The sequence below is a fragment of the Solea solea genome, chromosome 2 (genome assembly GCF_958295425.1).
Source record: "Solea solea chromosome 2, fSolSol10.1, whole genome shotgun sequence".
In the NCBI taxonomy this organism is placed as follows: Eukaryota; Metazoa; Chordata; class Actinopteri; order Pleuronectiformes; family Soleidae; genus Solea; species Solea solea.
Genome location: NC_081135.1, coordinates 39,745,604 through 39,764,200, shown reverse-complemented (window position 1 = coordinate 39,764,200; position 18,597 = coordinate 39,745,604). Strand labels below are relative to the sequence as shown.

Sequence of the window (18,597 nt, the reverse complement as noted above, 5' to 3'; positions counted from 1 at the left end):
TCACTTGTGATGTAACGTGGACATTTTGAGTTGAGGTCTGTTTCCTCGTCCTGTCTCCTCCCCCAAATGTAAGTGGGCGGGGCTTGGCCTCTTGTTCTGGGGCATTAACCCAGCTCTGTTTATTCTCTCTCTCTTAGTCTGTGTGTCTGTCCTCGTCCGTCCAGCTCTGCAGCAGGAGGAGGAGGAGGCCACGGCCTTCAGAGGAGGAGGTTCCAGAGGAGGAGGCGTGGAGCAGAGTGGCAGCAGCAGAGTTGGTGTCAGTCAGCAGTGGCAGGAGGCCAACCAGGAGCAGAAGGAGAAGCAGCCACTCCTGCACCTGCAGCAGGAGGAGAAGAAGGAGGACCATCAGCCCTGTCCTAGCACCTCCACCACTGCTCCCTGAGACCTCCTCACACACCGTGAAGACACCAGGGAGCCCGAGGAAGAGGAGCTGCGACAGAGGGAGGTGCAGCCGCCAGGACGTCGATCTCATCACGACCAGGGAGACGAGCCAGAGGAGGACACACACACACACATGGATTTTAAGTCCAACCTCAAGGGGGTCAAACCCAAGACGCAGGAGGAGCGCAAGGTGAACTCCTCACAGCAGGTGGACTTCCGCTCTGTGCTGGGGAAGAAGAGCGCCACCAACAGCAACAGCAGCAAACTATCCGACATGCCCGAGAAAAGATCTGTGCTCGCCAATAAGAGGACGACCGGAGACGAGGACAAACTCAACAACTGTGTGGACGGACACATTCATGACAGGAGTAACGGAGGAGCAGCAGGAGCAGCAGGAGCAGCAGCAGCAGCAGGAGAAGGAGCAGCAGCAGCAGCAGCAGGAGGAGGAACAGCAGCAGCAGCAGCGGCAGGAGCAGGAGGTGGAGGAGTGAAGGTGCTGGAGTTTGTGGAGGAGCTCAGTGATGTGACGGTGGTGGACGGACAGCGTCTCCTGCTCCAGTGTCTCCTCAGCACAGAACCCTGTGACCTCGCTGTGACCTGGACTCTGGACGGAAAGACCATCAAAGCGTCCAAGTTCATCATCCTCTCCAACAGAGGTCAGAGGTCACACACACACACACACGTCTAAACTAAATGTTGTTGTTTACATCGTAAGTAAATACAATGCTTGTTGTCATTAGCCTAGCAACACAGCATGCTAACCAATGTTAGCTTTATGATGCTAACATTAGCTTTGTCAGATTCAGAGAAATCTCATAGGAGGCGGAGCTAAGAGTCACACACACCTCAACATCGTCACCGTGTGAACGAACAATAAAGTTTAACTGTAGTTTATGAAGATGAAGCTCAGACTCTATTAATAGATGACAGATCTGAGACAACAGAGATGAGACTGCAACAGATCACTTTACACACACACACACACACACACACACTGATTGACTGACTTCAGATTATTTATTTATTGTATTGACAAAGAAAATAAGTGACATTTATTTATCTTTAAGATCAAACATGTGACTCAGTGATGGAGAACAGTAAAGACCTGAGGCTATATCTGAACATGTGTGTGTGTGTGTGTGTCTGTCTGTGTGTCTGTGTGTGTGTCTGTGTGTGTCAGCACTAATCCTCCTTCTGTTATTTCAGTCGGTCCCTGATCCAGCCTGTTAAAGGTCAGAGGTCACTGTTGTCCTCAGACTGTGTTTGTCCTCTCACATACACACACACACACACATGCACGCGCACGCACACACACACACACATTAGTCACATACACATGAATATAAATACAAAGACACATTTGTTTATTTTGTGTTGGAGCAGTTTTCTCATTCAAATGTGATGTTGTTGTTGTGTTGTTGTTGTTGTTTGTTGTTTCTGACGTTGTTGTGATGTTGTTGTGGCCTGTGCTCTCTGACCACCGTGTTTTTGTGTTGTTGTGTTGTGGTTGTGTTGTGGTTGTGTTGCAGGTGGCCTGTGCTCTCTGACCACCGTGTTTTTGTGTTGTTGTGTTGTGGTTGTGTTGTGGTTGTGTTGCAGGTGGCCTGTGCTCTCTGACTACCATGTTGTGTTGTCGTTGTGTTGCAGACAGCCTGTGCTCTCTGACCACCATGTTGTTGTTGTGTTGTCGTTGTGTTGCAGACAGCCTGTGCTCTCATACCACCATGTTTTTGTGTTGTTGTGTTGCAGGCGGCCTGTGCTCCCTGACCACCGTGTTGTTGTGTTGTTGTGTTGTCGTTGTGTTGCAGGCGGCCTGTGCTCTCTGACCTCCGTGTTCTTGTGTTGTTGTTGTGTTGTAGTTGTGTTGCAGGCGGCCTGTGCTCTCTGACCTCCGTGTTATTGTGTTGTTGTTGTGTTGTCGTTGTGTTGCAGGCGGCCTGTGTTCTCTGACCTCCGTGTTGTTGTTGTGTTGTTGTTGTGTTGCAGTCGGCCTGTGCTCTCTGACCTCCGTGTTTTTGTATTGTTGTTGTGTTGTCGTTGTGTTGCAGGCGGCCTGTGCTCTCTGACCTCCGGGTTTTTGTGTTGTTGTTGTGTTGTTGTTGTTGTGTTGCAGGCGGCCTGTGCTCTCTGACCTCCGTGTTGTTGTGTTGTTGTGTTGTTGTGTTGTCGTTGTTTTGCAGGCGGCCTGTGCTCTCTGAACTCTGTGTTGTTGTGTTGTCGTTGTGTTGCAGGCGGCCTGTGTTCTCTGACCTCCGTGTTGTTGTTGTGTTGTTGTTGTGTTGCAGTCGGCCTGTGCTCTCTGACCTCCATGTTTTTGTGTTGTTGTTGTGTTGCAGGCGGCCTGTGCTCTCTGACCTCTGGGTTTTTGTGTTGTTGTTGTGTTGTTGTTGTTGTGTTGCAGGCGGCCTGTGCTCTCTGACCTCCGTGTTGTTGTGTTGTTGTGTTGTTGTGTTGTTGTGTTGTCGTTGTGTTGCAGGCGGCCTGTGCTCTCTGACCTCAGTTTTGTTGTGTTGTTGTTGTGTTGTTGTTGTTTTGCAGGCGGCCTGTGCTCTCTGACCTCTGTGTTGTTGTGTTGTCGTTGTGTTGCAGGCGGCCTGTGCTCTCTGACCTCCATGTTTTTGTGTTGTTGTTGTGTTGCAGGCGGCCTGTGCTCTCTGACCTCCATGTTTTTGTGTTGTTGTTGTGTTGCAGGCGGCCTGTGCTCTCTGACCTCTGTGTTGTTGTGTTGTCGTTGTGTTGCAGGCGGCCTGTGCTCTCTGACCTCCATGTTTTTGTGTTGTTGTTGTGTTGCAGGCGGCCTGTGCTCTCTGACCTCCATGTTTTTGTGTTGTTGTTGTGTTGCAGGCGGCCTGTGCTCTCTGACCTCTGTGTTGTTGTGTTGTCGTTGTGTTGCAGGCGGCCTGTGCTCTCTGACCTCTGTGTTGTTGTGTTGTTGTTGTGTTGCAGGCGGCCTGTGCTCTCTGACCTCCATGTTTTTGTGGTCTCGTTGTGTTGCAGGCGGCCTGTGCTCTCTGACCTCCATGTTTTTGTGTTGTTGTTGTGTTGCAGGCGGCCTGTGCTCTCTGACCTCCATGTTTTTGTGTTGTTGTTGTGTTGTTGTTGTTTTGCAGGCGGCCTGTGCTCTCTGACCTCTGTGTTGTTGTGTTGTCGTTGTGTTGCAGGCGGCCTGTGCTCTCTGACCTCCATGTTTTTGTGTTGTTGTTGTGTTGCAGGCGGCCTGTGCTCTCTGACCTCTGTGTTGTTGTGTTGTCGTTGTGTTGCAGGCGGCCTGTGCTCTCTGACCTCTGTGTTGTTGTGTTGTTGTTGTGTTGCAGGCGGCCTGTGCTCTCTGACCTCCATGTTGTTGTGTTGTCGTTGTGTTGCAGGCGGCCTGTGCTCTCTGACCTCCATGTTTTTGTGGTCTCGTTGTGTTGCAGGCGGCCTGTGCTCTCTGACCTCCATGTTTTTGTGTTGTTGTTGTGTTGCAGGCGGCCTGTGCTCTCTGACCTCCATGTTTTTGTGTTGTTGTTGTGTTGCAGGCGGCCTGTGCTCTCTGACCTCCATGTTTTTGTGTTGTTGTTGTGTTGTTGTTGTTTTGCAGGCGGCCTGTGCTCTCTGACCTCTGTGTTGTTGTGTTGTCGTTGTGTTGCAGGCGGCCTGTGCTCTCTGACCTCCATGTTTTTGTGTTGTTGTTGTGTTGCAGGCGGCCTGTGCTCTCTGACCTCTGTGTTGTTGTGTTGTCGTTGTGTTGCAGGCGGCCTGTGCTCTCTGACCTCTGTGTTGTTGTGTTGTTGTTGTGTTGCAGGCGGCCTGTGCTCTCTGACCTCCATGTTTTTGTGTTGTTGTTGTGTTGCAGGCGGCCTGTGCTCTCTGACCATAGACAAAGCTCTTCCAGAGGACGAGGGTCAGTACAGGTGTTTGGCTGAAAGTGCGTCAGGACGAGCTGAGAGTTGCTGCACGGTTCTCGTCGACGGTAAGAAAACTTGAAGAAGGACAGAAGCCAGATTTAATCTGTAATCACGGATTACAGATTACAGATTACAGTTTCTTGTCATAAAGAGAGAGAATTTAGCTGTGAGCGCCCCCTGCTGCTGAGAACCAGAGAGTCATTATTTACTTTAGTCTCTGAACAAAAGACAACTGTTCAACTTTGTATGAGTTATTTTTTATTTATGTTACACAAAGTTACTGTGTGTGTGTGTGTCAAAGAAAAGAAGAATTTATCTATAGCTGTAATCATCTCTTTCTGTCTGTCTCTCTCTCTCTGTCTGTCTCTCTCTCGCAGACCCGGCTGAAAACTCTCCCTCAGTAAAGAAGTCGACTGCGACCTTAGAGAGTGAGTTTCCAAAATATGCAGCAGCTTTTTTTCCTTTTGTCCCAATATGGAGCTGAAGACTGAGAGCGCTGGTTCCCACACACACACAAACAGACACACACACACACACAGTGTTGTTCCTGTGTCTACGTCTGTGAGGTACAGACAAGGTATAGGCGATGTACAGACAAGGTGAAGGCGAGGTACAGACAAGGTGAAGGCGAGGTACAGACAAGGTCCTGGCAAGGTACAGACAAGGTACAGACAAGATAAAGACGAGGTACAGACGTTTCCATGGAAACCTCAGCTCCTGACTTTGATGTGCAGATAAAGAAGATGGTTCACAGTTTCCTCATCACCATATATGGTCGTCATAGACAGACGAGTCCTCACTCATCATTGATTTGTTGTCATTTTATTTCCTACAGGTGAAGCAAGGATCAAGAAACCAACAACCAAGACTCCTCCAAAACAAGGTGACAGACACACAGAGACACACACACACACGGACACACATACACACATACTGATCACCTGTTGTTGGCAGCTCTTCCTCCTCAGATCCTTCAGTTTCCTGAGGACATGAAGATTTTGGCCGGAGAGAAAGTCGAGATTATCTGCAGGTTTACTGGAGCTCCGCCCATTAACTGCACCTGGCTCAAGTTCAGGAAACCAGTGAGTGTGTGTGTGTGTTCTGCTGCCTCACATACATAGTTCGTCTTGATCACATGATCACTCCTCTGTGTGTGTGTGTGTGTGTGTTCAGATCCAGGAGGGTGTGGCCGACATGTCCATCATCAGTGATGACATCACCAGCAGACTGACCATCAGCAGTGGTCAGCAGGAACACTGCGGCTGTTACACCATCGAGCTCAGGAACAGTTACGGCGTTCGACAGGCGGCGCTGAACCTCACCATCGTTGGTGAGAGGCGGAGCTGGAACGCTGTTGTTGTCATGGTGACGTGTAAAGTGTGAAGCAGTGTCATCGCCTGTAGGGGTCAGTGTTGTCGCTCTGTGTCTCGCTCAGATAAACCCGACCCTCCGGCTAAAGTCCCGGCCGCCTCAGACGTCCGTGGCTCCGGTTTGACGCTGTCATGGTATGGACCGACGTACGACGGCGGCAGCGCCGTGCAGTCGTACCTGCTGGAGGCGTGGGACTCTGTGGAGCAGCAGTGGCGCCACCTGGTGTCCTGTAACAGCACGTCCTACAACGTCCAGGTGTGTACAGGAGCTTCACAGACAGTGAGTGAGACGTGTTTGTGATCTGTGACGTGTCTGTGTGTCCGTGTGTCTGTGTCCAGAACCTTCTCCCCGAGCGTCAGTACAAGTTCCGCGTCCGAGCGCAGAACGTTTACGGCGTGGGAGAACCGAGCGCCGAGTCCGAGCCGGTGACCGTGGGACTGGTGGACGATGACGGTCAGTGAAGTTAAAAAAACATTAAATAACCTAACGTTTGATGTCAGGTGAGTTCACGCTGGACGCTAATGCTAAGCTAACAGTTAACAAGTTTTCATCGCGTTGTTGTGAACACATGAACGTCATGTGACTGAGCTAACAATGCTAACGCCGCTGCTGTTTGGTCCCTGACAGAAAACCACGAGGAAGAAGTCGAGGACGACGACGAAGGTACGACTTCCTGTTTACGTCCAAACACCACACACACACACACGATAACATGGCGTCATATGACCTCCCCCTGACCTCTGACCTGTGTGTGATGCAGATAAAGAGCCTGAATACAGAGACGTGACGATTCGCACCGAGGTGAAGGTGAAGGAGCTGTATGACGTGGAGGAGCGGCTGGGAACGTAAGACTCCGCCCGCTCACCCACAATGCACCTGTGTCCCTGTCCTCATCATCATGTCACAACATCTGAAACAAAGTTACCATGACGACTGTTATCGTTGCAGGGGAAAGTTTGGACAAGTTTTCAAACTGGTGGAAAAAGCCACGAGAAAAGTTTGGGCGGGAAAATTCATCAAAGCTTTTTCAGCCAAAGACAAACAAAATGTCCGACAGGAAGTGGACATCATGAACCGTCTCCACCACCCCAAACTGGTCCAGTGTGTGGACGCCTTTGAGGGGAAGTCTGACATGGTCATGGTCCTGGAGATGTACGTCCAACTGTCCACTGTCCAACTGTCCACCCTCACTGTCCAACTGTCCACCCTCACTGTCCACTGTCCCCTGTGTGCAGGATCTCTGGCGGTGAGTTGTTTGAGCGGATCATCGATGAGGACTTTGAGTTGACCGAGCGTGAGGTCATCAAGTACATGCTTCAGATCATCGACGGCGTCAGTTTCATCCACAGAGTGGGCGTCGTCCACCTGGACCTGAAACCCGAGAACATCATGTGTGTCAACAAGACGGGGTCAAAGATCAAACTCATCGACTTTGGACTCGCACGACGACTCGGTAACGTGTGAACGTGTGTGAACATATATGGACGTGTGAATGTGTGAACATATATGAATGTGTGAATATGTAAACATGAATGTGTGAATATATAAACATATGAACGTGTGAACATATATGAATGTGTGAATATGTAAACATATGAATGTGTGAATATATAAACATGAACGTGTGAACATATATTAATGTGTGAATATGTAAACATGTGAACATATATGAATGTGTGAATATGTAAACATGAATGTGTGAATATATAAACATATGAACGTGTGAACATATATGAATGTGTGAATATGTAAACATATGAATGTGTGAATATATAAACATATGAATGTGTGAATATATAAACATATGAACGTGTGAACATATAAATATATGAACGTATGAACATATATGAATGTGTGAATATGTAAACATATGAATGTGTGAACATATATGAATGTGTGAATATGTAAACATATGAATGCGTAAACATATATGAATGTGTGAATGTTGTCCTGGACAGAAAACGCAGGAACACTGAAGGTTTTGTTCGGGACTCCAGAGTTCGTCGCTCCTGAAGTTATAAACTACGAAGCCATCAGTTACCCGACCGACATGTGGAGCATCGGAGTTATCTGCTACATCCTGTGAGTTCATCCTCTCACTCATTCACCTCCTCCTGCTACGTCCTGTGAGTTGATCCTCTCACTCATTCACCTCCTCCTGCTACGTCCTGTGAGTTCATCCTCTCACTCATTCACCTCCTCCTGCTACGTCCTGTGAGTTCATCTTCTCACTCATTCACCTCCTCCTGCTCTGTCCTGTGAGTTCATCCTCTCACTCATTCACCTCCTCCTGCTACGTCCTGTGAGTTCATCCTCTCACTCATTCACCTCCTCCTGCTACGTCCTGTGAGTTCATCCTCTCACTCATTCACCTCCTCCTGCTACGTCCTGTGAGTTCATCTTCTCACTCATTCACCTCCTCCTGCTCTGTCCTGTGAGTTCATCCTCTCACTCATTCACCTCCTCCTGCTACGTCCTGTGAGTTCATCCTCTCACTCATTCACCTCCTCCTGCTCCGTCCTGTGAGTTCATCCTCTCACTCATTCACCTCCTGCTCCGTCCTGTGAGTTCATCCTCTCACTCATTCACCTCCTCCTGCTACGTCCTGTGAGTTCATCCTCTCACTCATTCACCTCCTCCTGTTACGTCCTGTGAGTTCATCTTCTCACTCATTCACCTCCTCCTGCTCTGTCCTGTGAGTTCATCCTCTCACTCATTCACCTCCTCCTGCTCTGTCCTGTGAGTTCATCCTCTCACTCATTCTCCTGCTCAGTCCTGTGAGTTCATCCTCTCACTCATTCACTCATTCACAGACTCAGCGGTTTATCTCCGTTCATGGGTGACAACGATAACGAGACTCTGTCCAACGTGACGTCGGCGTCGTGGGATTTTGAGGATGACGCATTTGACGAAATCTCTGAAAACGGAAAAGATTTCATCACCAAACTCCTGAAGAAAGACATGAAGTAAGACGTGAGGACACGTGGACATGTCGACACATGGACAAGCGTCAAACTCTAAATCATTCAAAGAATATTAAATGTGATTATGCAGCACCCTCTTGTGGCTCGTCAGAGTAAATAACAGAGGATTCTCAGAAGTATTTCACCATGACTGTGATTTGATGATAAAGGGGGCGGGGCTTGTGTCTCTCAGGGGCCGTCTGTCATGTGCTCAGTGTCTCGAGCACCCGTGGTTAAAACAGGACACGAACACCATGAAGACAAAGAAGCTCTCTAAAGAGAGGATGAAGAAGTACATCCTGAGGAGGAAGTGGCAGGTAAACTGACCCCTACTGGTCTCTGTTTTTTCTCTGCTGGTCTCTGCTGCTCTCTGCTGGTCTATGTTGGACTCTGCTGGTCTCTGTTTGTCTCTGTTTGTATCTGCTGGTCTGTGTTTGTCTCTGCTGGTCTCTGTTTGTCTCTGATGGTCGCTGCTAGACTCTGCTGGACTCTGCTGGTCTCTGTTCATGTGTCGGACTGGTTCTTTTTCTGTGGTAGAAAACGGGTCACGCTGTGCTCGCTATTGGGCGACTGTCGTCGATGGCGATGATGGCCGGCGTCAGCGCTAAGAAGGGCTCGCCCACTGAAGGTCAGGTCACAGGTCACCAGAGGTTTGTCTCACCTCGCTAACGTGCTAACATGCTAACATGTCTCCGTCCAGAGGACAACCAGTTCCTGGAGTGTCTGGAGTACGAGCAGAAGGCGGAGTCAAAGCCGTCGTTCACCGCGGTCATCAAAGACGTGGAGGTGGTGGAAGGAAGCGCCGCCCGCTTCGACTGCAAGATCGAAGGTTAAACAACTAACTAACCATCAACTATTTCAACTAACTAACTGTCAACTATTTCAACTAACTAACTATCAACTCTTTCATATAACTAACCATCAACTCTTTCAACTAACTAACCATCAACTATTTCAACTAACTATAAACTATTTTAACTAACTAACTATCAACTCTTTCATCTAACTAACCATCAAGTCTTTCAACTAACTAACCATCAACTATTTCAACTAACTAATTATTAACTATTTCATCTAACTAAATATCAACTATTTCAACTAACTAACAATCAACTATTTCAACTAACTATCAAGTATTTCAACTAACTAACAATCAACTCTTTCAACTAACTAACAATCAACTATTTCAACTAACAATCAACTATTTCATCTAACGAACAATCAACAATTTTAACTAACAATCAACTATTTAAACTATCAACTATTTCAATTAACGATCAACTCTTTCTTGACTTGCTGAAACGTGATTTGCTGACATGATTTGCTGAAATGTGACTTGCTGATGTGATTTGCTGAAACGTGACTTGCTGAAGTGACTTGCTGAAACGTGACTTGCTGACGTGATTTGCCGATTTGACTTGCTGAAACGTGGTTTTCTGACATGACTTGCTGAAACGTGACTTGCTGAAACGTGATTTGCTGACGTGATTTGCTGAAACGTGATTTGCTGACGTGACTTGCTGACGTGACTTGCTAAAACGTGACTTTCTGGAACGTGACTTGCTGACGTGACTTGCTGACGTGACTTGCTGACGTGACTTGCTAAAACGTGACTTTCTGGAACGTGACTTGCTGACGTGACTTGCTGAAATGTGACTTGCTGACGTGATTTGCTGAAACGTGACTTGCTGACGTGATTTGCAGGTTTCCCTGACCCCGAGGTCGTTTGGTACAAAGATGAACAGCCGATCAAAGAAACGCGACATTTTCAGATCGACTACGATGAAGAAGGAAACTGCAGTCTCATCATTTCAGAGGTCAGAGTTCAAACTGTGACAATCAGGACAGACTGGGAGACGTTCAGGGACATGAGGACAGTGTGAGACGTTCAGAGACACAAGGACAGTGTGAGACGTTCAGGTACACGAGGACAGTGTGAGATGTTCAGGGACTCGAGGACAGACTGTGAGACGTTCAGAGACTTGAGGACAGACTGAGACGTTCAGGGACACGAGGACAGACTGTGAGATGTTCAGGGACCTGAGGACAGACTGAGACGTTCAGAGACACGAGGACAGTGTGAGACGTTCAGGTACACGAGGACAGTGTGAGATGTTCAGGGACTCGAGGACAGACTGTGAGACGTTCAGAGACTTGAGGACAGACTGAGATGTTCAGGGACACGAGGACAGACTGTGAGATGTTCAGGGACCTGAGGACAGACTGAGACGTTCAGGGACACGAGGACAGACTGTGAGATGTTCAGGGACCTGAGGACAGATAAGTCTTGACTCACTTCCTGTCTGCAGGTGTCAGGTGACGATGACGCCAAATACACGGTGAAGGCGGTGAACAGTCTGGGGGCGGCGACCTGCACCGCTGAGCTGCTGGTGGAGGTGATGGGTGGGGCAGAGGAGGAGGAGGAGGAGGAGGAGGAGGAGTAAAGCAGTGACTGTCTGGGCTCCCACAGGAATAGGAGGTGGACTCTTTGACCCTCCTCTCCCTGTTAGACTTGAGCAGAAAAAACACCCACAAATATCAGGTTATGATTGGAGGAGGAGCAGGGGGTGGGGTTTCAATACACTCATGTTCTCTTTAAATTCTTTGCAGCTTCTACCACCAGAGGTCACTTGACCTGCTAAACTCCACCCACCTGTAACCCCGCCCCCTCACACCATGTGCTCTTACTGTGTTTGATGTTTATGACACAAGTCTTATTTATGTAAACACTTTGTAACATTTGTAAAAGTTGAAACACAAACACGCTTCACTTTGTTCCACCGGTCGACACCAGAGGGCGGTCACGACAAAAACAACACAAACAAACAAACATTTAAATTCATAAATCAAAGTAAAGAAAAGAAAGAACGTAAGAATTTTTGTTTTTGAACACGTGAAAAAAATATTCAGCTGCAGCTGCAGGGGGCACTCTTTGACTTCCAGTTGAAGAAGAAGTTAGTTCGTTAGTTAGCAACAGAACTAGTGAAAACATTACAGAGTAAAATTCTGGATCATTTGTGTTCAATCCTCTGCTGAGGCTAATGCTAAGCTAACTATGTTTATAGTGAGGTACACACACATATGGAGCTTTTCCACGACACAGTCCCAGCTCAACTCGGTTTAGTTTGTTTTCCGTGACTTCATAGCTCCTTCTCTATGTGGGCGGAGTCATCATCTCACTGTGGTGACACAAACGCATGACTTGTGAAGCAGTCGTTTTGGGGGGAAATGAATCATTAGAATCATTAGTTCAGATGAGTCTTTGGTCAGATGAGTGACAACACTCTCCGACCAATCAGAGGTGGGCAGTCTGATGACGTCACAGTTTAGTGTCAGCTGACCCTCGTCAGGTTCACTGATGGAGAAAAAAGCTCCGGTTCTTTCAGAAGTTTCCAGATTATCCAACTTTGTGTCAGATTAAAAAAACTATCTGGGTTGTTAGGAGCTGACGTTAGCTTCCATGCTAACAAAGCAACAGTCTGACTTTCAGCTGTAATTGAGCTTGTTTAGCTTGTTGCCTAACAAACATTAGTTCATTAGTGAAGATTATTTGACTCAGATTAAAAAATTGTAATCCAACGCTAACATGGATGATGTCACTCACTGTGACTAGTGTTAGCTTTTATGTTAGTGACAATTAGCTTACACTTGTTGATGTCAGGGAGATAAGCTAACGTGTGTAGTCAATTTAGCACAGTTAGCTCACTTTGTCGGGATGAAGCTCAGAGACGATGAAACTGTCAGACAGCTAGCTGCTAACTGCTAACACCTGTGCCTTCTGGCTTTAGCCTTTGAGCAACACGACGACACTTTACTGTCACATGGTGGGACATTCATCTTTAAAGGGAGAGTGGACAGTGACAGTGAGCGCCCCCTGCTGCTGAATCTAATGGGCAGACTGCGGATGACAACAAAGTGAATCAGGGAACTTCGGTGGCCTTTACAGACCAGAAAATATGTTTTTTGTGGGCGGAGCCAACCTTTGTTTGTAAACGTCCACCTTTAAAATAACATGAAAAAGTCTTATTGTTACGCCATAACAACAGCATTTATATTTAAAACATGTTTATATTAAAGTTGAGTAAACAACAGGGGGCGCTCACAGCAAAGTGTCTCTATTCAAAAAGATTCACATTCCAACGTATTTGTTTGTTTGGGTTTGTTTTAGTTTGTTTGTTTGTTGTGTTTGTTTTTATTTGTGTTTGTTTTAGTTTGTGTTTGATTTGTTTGTTTGTTTGCTTGTGTTTGTTTGTGTTTGTTTGTGTTTGATTTGTTTGTGTTTGTTTGTTTTAATGTGTTTGTGTTTGTTTGTTTGTGTTTGTGTTTGTGTTTGTGTTTGTGTTTGTGTTTGTGTTTGTGTTTGTTTTTGATTTGTTTGTTTGTGTTTGTTTGCTTGTGTTTGTTTGCGTTTGTTTGCTTGTGTTTGTTTGTTTGTTTGTGTTTGTTTGCTTGTGTTTGTTTGCGTTTCATTTGTGTTTGTTTGCTTGTGTTTGTTTGTGTGTTTGTTTGTGTTTGTTTTCATCCACAAACTAAAGCAGTGTCACAGTGTGTGTGTGTGATCATCTACATTATACTTTGTTGTTGTTTTTTTTTAAACTTATTTAATGCACAGATTTATAGATTATTTAGATTATCTAGATGATATGGATTATTTAGATTATTTGGATTATTCGTCCTCTTCTCGTCAGCACTTCATGTTCGTGTATGAAACAGTGAATTCACTCGTAGACTGATTTGTATAATCTGTATGTAGATTATAATCCTGTCATTCTTAAATGTGAGTTTGATGAGAACACAACTGTCATTCCTCACGGACACTAAATCAATAAATCACCAAATAAACACAGCGGCTGTGTCTCATCATTATCATTTTATATATATAACATCTATGTCCTCTGTGTGTCCTCGGTCAGTCCTCTGTGTGTCCTCTACGTGTCCTCTGTGTGTTGGTCAGTGGCGTTAATGAGGTCCTCAGAGAGCAGCAGCTCATTAGTCGTCTTCTCAGGACAAACACCTGGGGCCCGTTTCAGAAAGCACGGACACTCAGAGCACGGACTTGAGGTGTATTTCCACCGGCTCTACTCGCCTTGGGACGGCACAACGTGACACGACATGGTTGTGACACGTCCATTATTACAAGCCTGTACGTCTACTTACCTTAAGTCAGCTCATATCACCACGTGTCGACTCCAACCTCCACACACGCATCAAATCTTAATCAAATCAATCAAAAAACAATATTTTGCCAATATTTTAGAGACGCCCCCAAAATCTCACAAATCATGTTTCCAGGGGAGCTCATGTGTCATTAAGGGGGGCTGAGACCCCCCTGGCTCGCCCGTAGTTCACACCAAGACTGTGCACATTAATAAATAATAATAATAATGACTTGGATTTATAAAGTGGGAAATCTTAATGTTTGACAGCATTTCAGTGACTGTGTTTATATTTACACATGGAAATATAGTCATGAAATAGTGTTGAGCAAAATGTTTTCATGTAAAATAAAAGTCAAAAAAGTGAGTCAGTTTGAACATCGACACTTTTATATTTATACGTCCATAAGTAAACTATCAGTTTGATCCATATTCTCATCTTCAGTTTGTGTCTCGTAAGGTTACAGCTGAATAAATATCAAATCAGCATTTTATCATCCATTCATGAAATGGAAGTCTGTTAAATGATGAATGAGTGGATTACACTGTATAAAATGCAATAGTGTTCATTTGTTGACTAAATCAGCTCAGAGTTGGCCAACCTAGAGTTAAGGTTTTAACTCAGAGTTTGTTGAACCTGCTTTCTGAAACAGGCCCCTGGTCTCAGCTTACCCTGAGGACCTAATCGCATGCACACTCGTTTTTTTAGTCCCGATGACGACGTCATACTCGTCATTTTCTACCACTTATCCGAGGCAGAGTCGTGGGGGCAGCAGCAAGGCCCAGATTCTTCAGTTGTCCTAGTGGGACATGGCCAGTCAAGAGACATTATCTCTTCAGTATGTCCCAGCTCTGTCCCGGGTCTCCTTCCAGTTGGACATGCCAAAGAAAAAACTCCCAAAGGACACATTCAAGAAGCATCCTGGCCAGGTTCCCGGACCACTGGCTGCTCTTGATTCAAGGCCTAAGCCTCTCCAGGATGTCTGAGGACCTCACCCCATCTCTGAGATAGAGCCAGACACCCGTGGACAGAACTCATTTCAACTGCTTGTATCTGCGATCTCCTTATTTCTGTCTTCATCCACAAACTCCACCTGACTGTCTCTCGCTCCACTCTCTCCTCCCTCATGAACAAGACTCCCAGATACTTGAACTCCTCTACTTGGGAAAGTGACATCTGACTGACCCCTGAAGTGGGCAATCCTGGACCGTGCCCTCAGATTTACAGGTGCTGACCTTCATCCCAACGACTTCACACTCAGCTGCAAACTGTCCCAGAGTGAGCTGGAGGTCATACGGACAATTTGGCCAACGTCGGACACCGGCATCTGCAAAACACAGGGACTGAATACTCAGGATCCTTGAACCTGATACCCGGCTGCACCAGTATCGATGATGAAGGCAGAGTCCGACTCTCACTGGGAACAAGTCTGACTTACTGCCGGCAATGGACTACCCATAGCATTGAACTGTCAGGACACCTCGAGGGACACAATCCTTAGCCTCTTTCAGGTTCACAAGACACATGTAGACTGTTTGGGCGGACTCCCATGCCCCCTCCAGTGCCCTTGCGGGGCATTAGACCTGGTCCACTGTTCCACAGCCATGATGAAAACTTAATTACTTCTCCTGGATCAGAGGTTCAACTCTGAGTCTTTTATCCAGGACCCTGGTGTAGACCCCCTGTGATCCCCCTGTGGTACCCCTTCTTAAATTCTAGATCTTAATGAAATAATTTTCAGTTATTCTAGTGATTGTTTTCATTATCCATTTACAATGCAATACACACTGCCACCTGTTGGATTGCCAGAGAAATTACATTTATGTTAAACAAGGAGAATGAGTCAGTATGATGTTAGACGGCATATAGCAGTGGCTAACTGGTCATGTTGGCTAATGTAGCAGCAGCTGCTAACTGGTCCAGTTAAATCAAATCCCGACAGATGGACTGCTGAAGGACAGGTGAAGGACAGATGAAGGACGAGTGAAGGACAGATGAAGGACTGGTGAAGGTCTGGGGTTCTTCTGAGCGTTGCTAACCTGCTGCTAACTCTAGTAAAAGATAAATGTAGAGATGAATGAAGTTTTTTTAAAAGTGACAAACTTCTGAAAACAGTTTCTAATGAAGCTGATGATGATGTCGTTGTTGTTGTTGTTATCGTTGTTAATGAGTTCCACAGAGAACCAGGAGTTCTATAAAAGCAGACGAGAAACAGGAAGTACATTTACGCTAACACACGTTCACTCTGATGTTCTGTTCACAGTAATGTTCTGTTCACAGTAATGTTCTGTTCACTCTGATGTTCTGTTCACATTAATGTTCTGTTCACTCTGATGTTCTGTTCACTCTGATGTTCCGTTCCCTGTTCACACAGATGTTCTGTTCACAGTAATGTTCTGTTCACAGTAATGTTCTGTTCACACAGATGTTCTGTTCACACAGATGTTCTGTTCACAGTAATGTTCTGTTCACTCTGATGTTCTGTTCACTCTGATATTCTGTTCACACTGATGTTCTGTTCACAGTAATGTTCTGTTCACTCTGATGTTCTGTTCACAGTAATGTTCTGTTCACTCTGATGTTCTGTTCCCTGTTCACACAGATGTTCTGTTCACTGATGTTCTGTTCACTCTGATGTTCTGTTCACTCTGATGTTCTGTTCCCTGTTCACACAGATGTTCTGTTCACAGTAATGTTCTGTTCATTTTGATGTTCTGTTCACACTGATGTTCTGTTCACAGTAATGTTCTGTTCACTCTGATGTTCTTTTCACAGTAATGTTCTGTTCAATCTGATGTTCTGTTCACACTGATGTTCTGTTCCCTGTTCACACAGATGTTCTGTTCACTGATGTTCTGTTCACTCTGATGTTCCGTTCCCTGTTCACACAGATGTTCTGTTCACTGATGTTCTGTTCACTCTGATGTTCCGTTCCCTGTTCACACAGATGTTCTGTTCACTGATGTTCTGTTCACTCTGATGTTCCATTCCCTGTTCACACATATGTTCTGTTCACAGTAATGTTCTGTTCACTCTGATGTTCTGTTCACAGTAATGTTCTGTTCACACAGATTTTCTGTTCACAGTAATGTTCTGTTCACTCTGATGTTCTGTTCACAGTAATGTTCTGTTCACTCTGATGTTCTGTTCACTCTGATGTTCTGTTCACACTGATGTTCTGTTCACTCAGATGTTCTGTTCACACTGATGTTCTGTTCACACTGATGTTCTGTTCACAGTAATGTTCTGTTCACTCTGATATTGTGTTCACAGTAATGTTCTGTTCACTCTGATGTTCTGTTCACAGTAATGTTCTTTTCACTCTGATGTTCTGTTCACACTGATGTTCTGTTCACACTGATGTTCTGTTCACTCTGATGTTCTGTTCACACTGATGTTCTGATAATGACGTTCTCAGGTTCTGTGACATCAAAGCTCTCTTCTTCTTCAGCAGTTGTAGATGTGATGATGTCATCAGGTGGGAACATGACGTTGGTGACATCTCTGGTTCTGGACGGCGTGCTGCAGCTGTCTGATCACAGGTGGTTGTTCTTCGTCTTGTTCCTGGTGTTCTACGTGTTTGTGGTGACCAGCGACTCTCTGGTTCTTTACATCATCTGTTCTCAGCGGAGCCTTCATCGGCCCATGTTCATCTTCACGGCCGCTCTTCTCTTCAACTCTATGAGTGCCGGCACGGTGGTTTATCCGAAGCTTCTGTGGGACCTGGTGTCAGGGCGGGACTTCCTGGAGGTGTCGGCCACGGCGTGTCTGGGCCAGGCCTTCGTGATCCTCTCCATAGGCGGCGCCAGCTTCATGCTGTTGGCAACCATGGCCTTTGACCGCTACCTGTCCATCTGTCGTCCACTGCACTACGCTGCGCTGGTGTCCCCTGGCCTGGTGGCGGCGCTGCTGCTGCTCTGCTGGTTGCTGCCTGCGGGCCTGGTCGGCTGCGTGGCGCTGCTGAGCAGCCGCCTGCCGCTGTGTCGCTCCAGGCTCAGCAGAATTTACTGCGACTTCTACAGCTTCATGCATCTGAGCTGCGGCGGCAGGGAGCTGCTGCTGGTTCAGGTCTACAGCCTCGTGGCGTCCGCGGTGACCGTCCTCCTGCCCGTCCTCTTTGTGCTCTTCTCCTATGGCAGGATCCTCTACATCTGCCTGCACGGCTCATCCAGCTTCAACAGCAAAGCCCTGCACACCTGTGTGCCGCACCTGCTGGTCTTCATCAACTACTCGCTCAGCACTGGCGTGGAGCTGCTGCAGCGCCGGCTGGACGGGGGTCTGCAGACCGCTCCCTCCATCCTCTCCTCCCTCCTGATCGTTCTGGTGCCTACCGTGTGCAACCCGGTGGTTTACGGACTGAAGATGAAGGAGGTGTTCAGACACGTGAGGAGGCTTCTGAGCTGCTGATCAGCTGACTGTGACAACACTCGTGTTTCTGATGTTGAACAAAGTGAAAATGAAACAGCCCATAATAATGTTATTCACTGACGTCAGTGACATGAATGACAACGTCTGAACTCTAACCAACACATTGTTTCTCTGTAAATGTTGATAGAAATAAAGTCTCGGCTCTGAGTTCAGTTCATGTGTTCATTAACACACACACACACACACGTCAGAGCAAAGCTGCAGCTTTTCTTCTTATTTGGACATGAACTGAATCACTGCTGTGATGAAGTGTACGCCAAAGAATGTGTGTGTGGGGGGGGGGGGGGGGGATTATACTGCGTTTGTGTGTGTGTGTGTGTGTGTGTGTGTGAGACAGCAGACTGTATGTGTGCGACAGACTCTGTGGTGCAACTGTCTGACTCAGACCAGAAGGTTGCGTGTTCAAATCC

General features: G+C 46.6%; 2 protein-coding genes across 2 annotated transcripts; both read left to right on the top strand.

Moving 5' to 3' along the window:
* The first annotated feature begins 224 nt into the window (after window positions 1-224).
* Window positions 225-13,448, top strand: LOC131443999 (myosin light chain kinase, smooth muscle-like). Its single transcript, XM_058614115.1, has 19 exons — window positions 225-1,037; window positions 4,217-4,333; window positions 4,646-4,696; window positions 5,104-5,151; window positions 5,223-5,350; window positions 5,442-5,598; window positions 5,704-5,894; window positions 5,978-6,092; window positions 6,267-6,302; window positions 6,400-6,484; window positions 6,588-6,791; window positions 6,875-7,092; window positions 7,598-7,721; window positions 8,453-8,605; window positions 8,796-8,919; window positions 9,140-9,230; window positions 9,303-9,431; window positions 10,307-10,419; window positions 10,912-13,448. The coding sequence occupies exons 1-19, from the start codon at window positions 515-517 to the stop codon at window positions 11,044-11,046; spliced, it is 2,742 nt and encodes a 913-aa protein (XP_058470098.1). The 5' UTR covers window positions 225-514; the 3' UTR covers window positions 11,047-13,448.
* Window positions 13,449-16,406: 2,958 nt separating this feature from the next.
* LOC131444194 (olfactory receptor 11A1-like) lies at window positions 16,407-18,310 on the top strand. The gene has a single exon (XM_058614396.1). The coding sequence runs from the start codon at window positions 17,165-17,167 to the stop codon at window positions 18,164-18,166; it is 1,002 nt and encodes a 333-aa protein (XP_058470379.1). The 5' UTR covers window positions 16,407-17,164; the 3' UTR covers window positions 18,167-18,310.
* The last annotated feature ends 287 nt before the right edge of the window (window positions 18,311-18,597 follow it).